Here is an 8,513-nt window from a genome sequence, read left to right as displayed (position 1 = left end):
ATCTCCCCGCACCCCTCCCTTGCTCCCTCCCTCCCTCCCTCCCTCCGCCCGCCCCGGCCCCGCCCCTCGCAGCCCCTCCGCCGGCTCCGCGCACCCAAAGGGCTGGCGGCCGCCGGGAGGCAAGCCCCTCCTGGCTCTAGGGGGCCGCAGGTGGGTCTCTGACTGGCCGCGGCGTTCAGGCGGTCCGCTGGGGCGGGAAGGGAGAAATCAGGCGCGGAACTTGGGGGTGGGGTGGGGGGCGGTCTACCAGTGGATGCCGAGCGCTGATGGGGATGTAGCGTGTATTGGCATAGCTGGCACCGCCCCCCTTTTGTCCCAAACCTCTCTTCCTGCGGGTCTCTCCGACCCACTCCAGCTTGGGCTACCGGAACTTCCCGGTCCCTGTGATTCTGGGACCTGGCTTTAACTCCTTTCTCCCCAGTGTGGGGCTCAGGCTGCATCAAACCAAACAGAAAAGCCTCTCCCCCTCCAACATAGCTCTGGGGCTGCTGGTGGGAGGCTGAGGCTAAGATGGGGAGGGTGTCCAACAGAGACAGCAAAAGAAATCCCAGAGGTCCAGGAGTTCTGCCTTAATCAGTCACTAGGATACAGACCCCTACCCCCTGTCCCTGCTCTTCCAAAAGGCCAGGAATGGGACTGGGTGAGGTCCCTGCTCTTGGAAGAGAAAAGAGGAAGAAATATGGAGCTGAGAGAGCAGAGGCTGGTAAAATCAGATCTCATGACCTTTGACCTAGAGTTGCTCCACCTTTACCCCTGATTTAGGGACAAACATCCAAGGTCTGGACTCCACCCACCATGACTGGTAGAGAGAAGATGAATAGGAGATTCCGGGCAGTACACCTTGGTGCCAATTTGGCTCAGGCTGTTTCCGGTTGTATGGCCCTGGACAAATCGCCTCTGTGAGCATCAGTTTCCTCTTCTCCTATAAAATGGGGTTCCTTGTACTGTGGAGTCTGTGTCACCTGAGATTATTGGGAGAATGAGGGAGAAATAAATGGACTGCTGGGTTGTTTGGAAAAGGTGTAAGCTGCAATGAAAGGGTCATGACAGGAGGACCCAGTTCCTTCCTACTTCACCCTTTCTCCTGCTCCACAGAAAGGAGAGATGGAGAAGACCCTCTCCAGGTCAAGTGACCTTAAAATAAGGCCAGCTTGCTGTGTTCTGCAGGAGAGGAGACTATGGGACTCCTCCTCCTCACCCGATTCTGATAACAAGTGAATGGTCAGCCTGTCATTTCTCTGATCACATCACCTTGGGGAAGGAGGAGCAGTGAGTGAAGATGAAGCCCCTTAGAAGCCTTCCAGGAAGAGCTCCAATCCTGAGCAGGGTTTCCACCTGCCCCTTGGAGACAAGAAAGGCTGGCATAACCGCGAAAGCATGGGCTTTGCACTCAGAGATGCCAGCGTTCTCAATCTGTTACCTCAGCTGTAAAATGAGGACAACACTAATTGTGTTGTTGTGAGGAAGTAGCATAAATGCTGCTTCCCTTTCTCTCTCTGCTACTTTCTCAGGCAGGAAAGTTGAGATAAAAGAGATAGGGTGATCAGTGGGAACCAATCATGAGTTGGAGCCTCAATTCAGATGTAGACTTAAACCCCAGAATGCTCTCCTTGGATTTTTGCATTGGGTGCTCCAGATCAGAAGAAAAGAACTGAGTGGTCCTGACTTTTTTTTTTGTTTGTTTTGTTTTGTTTTGTTTTGTTTTGTTTTTTGAGACAGAGTCTCACTCTGTCAGGCAGGCTGGAGTGCAGTGGCGCCATCGCGGCTCACTGCAACCTCCGCCTCCCACGTTCAAGTGATTCACCCACCTCAGCCTCCGAAGTAGCTGGAATTACAGGCGCCCGCCACCACGCCCGTCTAATTTTTGTATTTTTAATAGAGACGGGGGTTTCACCTTGTTGGCCAGGCTGGTCTTGAACTTCTGACTTCAAGTGATCCGCCCACCTTGGCCTCCCAAAATGCTGGGATTACAGGCGTGAGCCACCGAGCTCAGCCCTTCTTTTTTTTAATTTTATTTTCTGCAATCATTCGTCCATGCAACCAAGGCAGTATTTCTCAGGTGTGTTCGATCGAGGATCCATGTCTGCCACAGTACAGTTGTGAACCAAGAGACTGGTTCCTACCCTCCAAGAGGCAGCTGTCTTTTTTTTTTTTTTTTTTTAAAGATGTGATTTCACCGTGATGGCCAGGCTGGTCTTTAACTCCTGACCTCAGGTGATCCACCCACCTCGGCAAGTCGGCTGTCTTAATGCCTTCCTTTGCTAACTGCAGACGTTACCTCAAGTAATTTTCACAACTGGATGACAGAAATATTGGGATTAGGTCCACTTTACGGTGGAGGAAATTGAGGCACCAAGAGGTTAAAGACCCGCAGTAGCATAAAAACACTAACATCTTTTAGTGATCTATTCTGCACTCCAGGGGCTTTCAATCTACTACGAGAGTCAATGAGAGGTCGCCTTTGTCTGATATCTGCTGTCATTATTCTCTCTCGCTTCTTCAACTGAATTTTTCCCCGCTAATAAAGTACCCACCCACAACCACCTGAAAGCCCCCAAACACCAGGCCTCTAGCAAAATCTCTCTCACTCCGCCTAAGCAATCCAGCTGACTTCCGGTTACAAATAACCACGTGATCGGGTACCCTTGCTGCGCATGTCTAGTAGGAAGTCGGACTATACCACTTTCCCTACAGAAGGGGTACACTTTCTATGTTTTTAAGTTTAAAACCGATTTCCTATATTAGACGTTTATCATTCCAGTTCTTTATGGAGGCCATGAGTGCGTTTGGGGTGGCGGAAGATGAAAGAACCGGACAGGAATACAGACGAAATTGGACGGGAGTTTGGGCTCTCCTCTTCGCAGATAATGGGAGGAGCCAGGCACAAGCGAGCTCTTTCCTTTCGCTGCTGCGGCCGCAGCCATGAGGTGAGGGCCCGTGGGTCTCCCGCCGGCGATGACGTGTTCCGCCAGGGGATGGTCGGGCTTGGGACGGCAGCTGGGGTTAGGGGAGATGAGATGGAGGCCGCCTTAAAGCGGCTGGTCTCGGAGTTTGGGGTAGGCCGGAGCACACTTGTCCCGGGTCTCCTGAGTTGGGGGAGCGGGGAGCGTCGCAGCCGCTGAGACCCGGAAAGGCTGCCCCGGCAGGCGCCGCGCCGCACACGTGTCGGGTGGACCCACGCGGGCAGAACAAAGGCAGCAAACGGGACCGAGCCGTGGGCCCTTTTTTGCTGGGCATGACCGGAGCCGAGCAGATCTCTGCTTTCACGTGACGTAGGGCAAGCCTAGCCTAGGCCCCAGGCCTCCGACTGCCGAGTTAGGTGATTGACGCTTTCCACTCCTTTGGCCACTAAAGGAAATCTCTATGAATGGCCGAATGTGGCTTGTTACTGTGATAAAGCAAGGAAATGAGCCCAGAAAGCAGAGTAACTTGCCTGCGTTTCTAGACTAGATATCAAGTCTACTCATCTCGAATATTCTTCAAATGCTGAGTACCAGAAATGGCATAAGCCCCCTCTTCATTCCAGTAAGTCCCTGGCCTGACTTTACAGAGGAGAGAAATGCAAATATGGCTCAGGGAGGTAACGGCATAGCTTGGGCTTCAAAGTCTAAACCCAGGAGAGCCAGCTGCATAGCCCAGAGCCTTAAAGATGACTTAGGGAAGAGTCTGAGTTAGAGGCTGTGGTGTGGGTGGCAAAGGGCAGGTCTTGGGCACGTTCATTCTTGCCCAGGAGTGGCCTTCAGGGTCTAATAATGTTTTCTGTGTGTCCAGTATGCTCAGGCTTCAGAAGAGGCTCGCCTCTAGTGTCCTCCGCTGTGGCAAGAAGAAGGTCTGGTTGGACCCGAATGAGACCAATGAAATTGCCAATGCTAACTCGCGTGAGTACCTAGGATCTGTCTCTTCACCTTATCTCCTTCCCTTGTCCTGCATCAGATAAATAACTTTTTTTTTTTTTTTGAGATAGTTTCGCTCTGTTGCCCAGGCTGGAGTGCAGTGGTGCCATCTTATCATTGCAACCCCCACCCCACTCCCAGGCTCAATTGATTTCTCTTGCCTCAGCCTCCTACGAGCAGCTGGGATTATAGATGTGCACCACCGCGCCTGGCTAATTTACTCTTTTTATTTATTTTTGAGACAGAGTCTCACTCTGTCACCCGTACTGGAGTGCAATGGTAAGATCTCAGCTCACTGCAACCAGGCCCAAGCATTCACACCCAGGCTCAAGTGATTCTCTTGCCTCACCCACCAAGTAGCTGGGACTAAGGCGCATGACACCACACCTGACTAGTTTTTGTATCTTTAGTAGAGATGGGGTTTCACCATGTTGGCCAGGCTGGTCTCAAACTGCTGACCTCAGGTGATAACGCCCGCCTCAGCCTCCCAAAGTGCTGGGATTACAGGTGTGAGCCACCACACCTAGCCTATGTTGACTCTTTACAAACCTAGGAAAGCTCATTATTCAGGGGATGTATAAAATGGAGGAGTCATTGTATCAGGCTTGTTCTTTTGAGTGTGCTCTAATATATTTAAAAAGTAGAAAAGGCCAGGCATGGTGACAGGCATCTGTAATCTTAGCTACTTGGGAAGCTAAGGCAGGAGGATCATGAGCTCAGGAATTCAAGATGGGCCTGGGCAACATAGGGAGACTGTCTGAAAGACAAAAAGTATCTCTCACAACTTCTGTTTGTGAAGGAAAAAGAAAAGATAGAGGTTTTGTTTGGTTTTCGGAGGCAAGAAATAAACAAGTTGCAGTATTTCTATCCTTTTTGAGACCATGGGGCCAAGAATGTGAGCGGTGTCTCTGCTTTCAGGTCAGCAGATCCGTAAGCTAATCAAAGATGGGCTGATCATCCGCAAGCCTGTGACGGTCCATTCACGGGCTCGCTGCCGGAAAAACACCTTGGCCCGCCGGAAGGGCAGGCACATGGGCATAGGTAAGAAAAAATGGGTGCTGGCGTCTACACTGAAATATATTCAAGATCTTTGCGCTCTGTCTCATCTTGAGCCGTTTCTTACTCCATGATATTTGTTGTGTTCTGCCTGTGTGCAAATCAGAAAGTTGATGCGGGTATTGAATTGAGAGTATTGCTGGTAGGAAGTCACATTCACTAAGTCCCTACCTACGCTATCCCAAGGATTCTGCTAGGTCCTTGAGAATGTTGTCTGTCTAAATCTAAAATAACTTGCTAGTGTCAGAATGATTGAGGGAAGCTCCTTACAATGGGCTATGCTGTTTTGGTGCACTGCCTGTTAAACCCACATTCTGTATGAAGTGAATGGGGAATTACTGCCATGTTTGTGCTTCCTTTAAACTTGAGTAAATGAAGGAGCTTAAGTAGTTGGGATCATCATTGGAAAATGGAAGTAATGCTACTTAAAATGAGGTTGTGAGGATTAAATGAGTTAAGGACCCTGACTTGAAACTATATTCATTTGCTGTATTACAGACAGTGGCCCATTCCTAACTCATCTTCTCCGCAGGTAAGCGTAAGGGTACAGCCAATGCCCGAATGCCAGAGAAGGTCACGTGGATGAGGAGAATGAGGATTCTGCGCCGGCTGCTCAGAAGATACCGGGAATCTAAGAAAATTGATCGCCACATGTAAGCTGCCCTCTTGGGCCCAGCACCCATTTGCTGCTTTGACGGCTTGTTCTTTCACAGACACTGTCTTGCTGGCCCTGGGTAGGGAGGTTTTTTGTTTGTTTTTTGTTTTGGAGTCAGTCTGTCTCTGTCTCTCTCCCAGGCTGGAATATAGTGGCACAATCTCGGCTCACTGCAACATGTGCTTTCCAGGTTCAAGCAATTCTGCCTCACCCTCCCGAGTAGCTGGGATTACAGACATGTCCCACCACGCCTGGCTAATTTTTGTATATTTAGTAGAGATGGGGTTTCACCATGTTGGTCAGGCTGGTCTCAAAGTCCCAGCCTCAAGTGATCCGCCTGAAAAAAGAAGTCATGGTTTGGGAAGTAATTCATGCAACAATAGGAGAAAGGAGAGGAACATACAAGCTTAGTGATCTTGGTTGGAGGAACAGCTCACAAGGCAGCCTCTGATCCATCACCAACCAGCATCTCTTCACTCTGTGTACCCTGCAGGTATCACAGCCTGTACCTGAAGGTGAAGGGGAATGTGTTCAAAAACAAGCGGATTCTCATGGAACACATCCACAAGCTGAAGGCAGACAAGGCCCGCAAGAAGCTCCTGGCGTGAGTTTTTTCAGGAATTGGCATTACAGTCTTAGGGGAAAGTTCTTTGACTTTTATTTTGAGAATTGTTCTTAGATACTTAAAATGTGCCAATGCCCAAGTCTTGACTTGCTCACAGTCTGTCATGGGAATACACCTGTTCCGTTAGAGGCGTAACTCCTCTGTCCTATATGCACCCACCCCTCCTGTTCTCATAGGGACTGTAGCAGTTTAGTTGAAGCAGGAGCCCTTTGTGGTCCCAGCAACTCATTCCTGAAGCAACCTAGGCTCAAAAGGAGAGGTCTGGGAATGTGCCTTTATCTTCCCAGCATCTCATCTCTTCCCAAACTGACCCATCTTTTCTCTTCTCTGACCAGCGACCAGGCTGAGGCCCGCAGGTCTAAGACCAAGGAAGCACGAAAGCGCCGTGAAGAGCGTCTCCAGGCCAAAAAGGAGGAGATCATCAAGACTTTGTCCAAGGAGGAAGAGACCAAGAAATAAAAGCTCCCCCTTTGTCTGTACATACTGGCCTCCGTGATTACATAGATGAGCCATTAAAATAAAACCAGCCTTTATCTGCTTGCCTCTCTGCTGCTTGCAAGGTTTTTGGCTGCTCAGTGAGTCTTTTTTTTTTTTTTTATGCAGTCTCTCTCTGTCACCCTGGCTTGAGTGCAATGGTGGGACCTTGGTTTAAGCGATTCTCCTGCCTCAGCCTCCTGAGTAGCTAGGATTACAGGCTCGTGCCACCACACCCAGCTAATTTATGTATTTTTAATAGAGACACAGTTTCACTTTACCATGTTGGCCAGGCTGGTCTCAAACTCCTGACCTCAGGTGATCACCTGCCTTCGCCTCCCAAAGTGCCAGGATTCTGCTCAGTGAGTCTTTTACCTTGTTTTAGTAGGATGTAGGGAGAGAAGGAATGGCTTCTATCCAAGCCTCCAAAATACTGTGTTTCAAACTGACCTTCACACCATGGGTGTGGCACCTAAGAAGTTGAGTGTTGGTTGGGACCAGAAGTCAGTTGTGATGTCAGTTAAGGAATCACGTTCTTTACAAAAGCCATAGGAAACACTTAGCATCCTTAACGTTTCTCAGCTGACAAGTAGGGGTTGTAACTGGGACCTGAGCTTGGACTACTAGTTACTGCCTGTGCTGTCATTAAACAGCTGTATTGAGATATGGTTGAAACTTAGATGGAGTTGTTCTGTCACCCAGGCTGGAGTGCAGTGGTGCGATCTCGGCCCACTGCAACCTCTGCTTCCTGGGTCCATGTGATTCTCCTGCCTCAGCCTCTCAAGTAGCTGGGATTACCAGCATGTGCCACCACGCCTTGCTAATTTTTGTAGTTTTTAGTAGAGATGGGGTTCCACCTTGTTGGCCAGCCTGGTCTTGAACTCCTAACCTCAGGTGATCCACTCGCCTCCCAGGATGCTGGGATTATAGGTGTGAGCCACTCCACCCAATCCCCCACCCCTTTTCTAAGGAACTCTTCTGTTGTGGTGACCAGTTGGCATCCTTCAGGGGATGCACTAGGCCAATGGGAAAGGGCAAGACCTGAGTGGGAATGGGAGGCTGGCTGTGGTGTCAGGGCCAGCAGACCCGTCCTAGCTCTGCCTCTGGTGTCATTCTGTTTGGGGCAGGATGCCCACACTTAGAATATGTCCTAAGGAAGCTGGGCGCAGTGGCTCACACTTGTAATCCCAGCACTTTGGGAGGCTGAAGCAGGTGGATCACCTGAGGTTAGGAGTTCAAGACCAGCCTGGCCAATGCGGCAAAACCCCACCTCTACTAAAAAAAAAAATGGCTGAGCACGGTGGCAGGCTCCTGTAATCCCAGCTACTCGGGAGGCTGAGACGAGAATCACTTGAACCCAGGAAGGAGAGGTTGCAGTGAGCCGAGATCATGCCATGGCACTCCAGCCTGGCAATAGAGCAAGACCCCATCTCAAAAAGTCCTGAAGGCCCCCCATCATATGCATCAGCCTGGGATGAGAAGGCACTGACTTCTGGATCTCCTTTGCCACTGGAGCAGCGGTGTGTGTTTTACCCATTAGCTCTTGCCCTTTGGAGTGGGGAAGCTGAGGCCTAGAAAGGGAAGGGTCTAGCAGGGCACGATGGCTCATGCCTGTAATCCCAGCACTTCGGGAGGCTGAGGCGGGTAGGTCACCAGGTCACTAGTTCAAGACCAAGCTGGCCAACATGGTGAAATCCCATGTCTACTAAAAATACAAAATTTAGCTGGGTGTGGGGGCAGGCACCTGTAATCCCAGCTACCCAGGAGGCTAAGGCAGAGAATCACTTTTTTTTTTTTTTTTTTTTTTTTT

At 50.1% G+C, this 8,513-nt stretch overlaps 1 protein-coding gene across 2 annotated transcripts; it reads left to right on the top strand.

Annotated features, from left to right (window-relative positions):
* Positions 1-2,822: 2,822 nt before the first annotated feature.
* On the top strand, positions 2,823-6,777 carry RPL19 (ribosomal protein L19). 2 transcript variants are annotated; one of them, XM_032279252.1, is made up of 6 exons: positions 2,823-2,927; positions 3,772-3,878; positions 4,812-4,934; positions 5,482-5,602; positions 6,098-6,208; positions 6,565-6,777. In XM_032279252.1, the coding sequence occupies exons 1-6, from the start codon at positions 2,923-2,925 to the stop codon at positions 6,686-6,688; spliced, it is 591 nt and encodes a 196-aa protein (XP_032135143.1). In that variant the 5' UTR covers positions 2,823-2,922; the 3' UTR covers positions 6,689-6,777. The 2 variants fall into 2 exon arrangements, with proteins under 2 accessions (XP_032135143.1, XP_032135144.1); XM_032279253.1 differs by having other exon boundaries at positions 2,906-3,319.
* Positions 6,778-8,513: the final 1,736 nt, after the last annotated feature.

The sequence above is a fragment of the Sapajus apella genome, unplaced genomic scaffold, assembly GCF_009761245.1.
Source record: "Sapajus apella isolate SASKATOON/1434 unplaced genomic scaffold, GSC_monkey_1.0 scaffold12, whole genome shotgun sequence".
NCBI lineage: Eukaryota > Metazoa > Chordata > Mammalia > Primates > Cebidae > Sapajus > Sapajus apella.
The sequence above is the reverse complement of the archived record's forward strand: the minus strand, read 5'-3'. Positions and strand labels throughout refer to the sequence as shown.

What these genes read in the sequence shown, in the direction of transcription:
- RPL19 (XM_032279252.1), top strand. An exon ending in AAGAAAATTGATCGCCACAT is followed by an intron (nt 5,603 to 6,097) that starts GTAAGCTGCCCT and finishes TGTACCCTGCAG; the next exon opens with GTATCACAGCCTGTACCTGA. An exon ending in GCCCGCAAGAAGCTCCTGGC is followed by an intron (nt 6,209 to 6,564) that starts GTGAGTTTTTTC and finishes TTCTCTGACCAG; the next exon opens with CGACCAGGCTGAGGCCCGCA.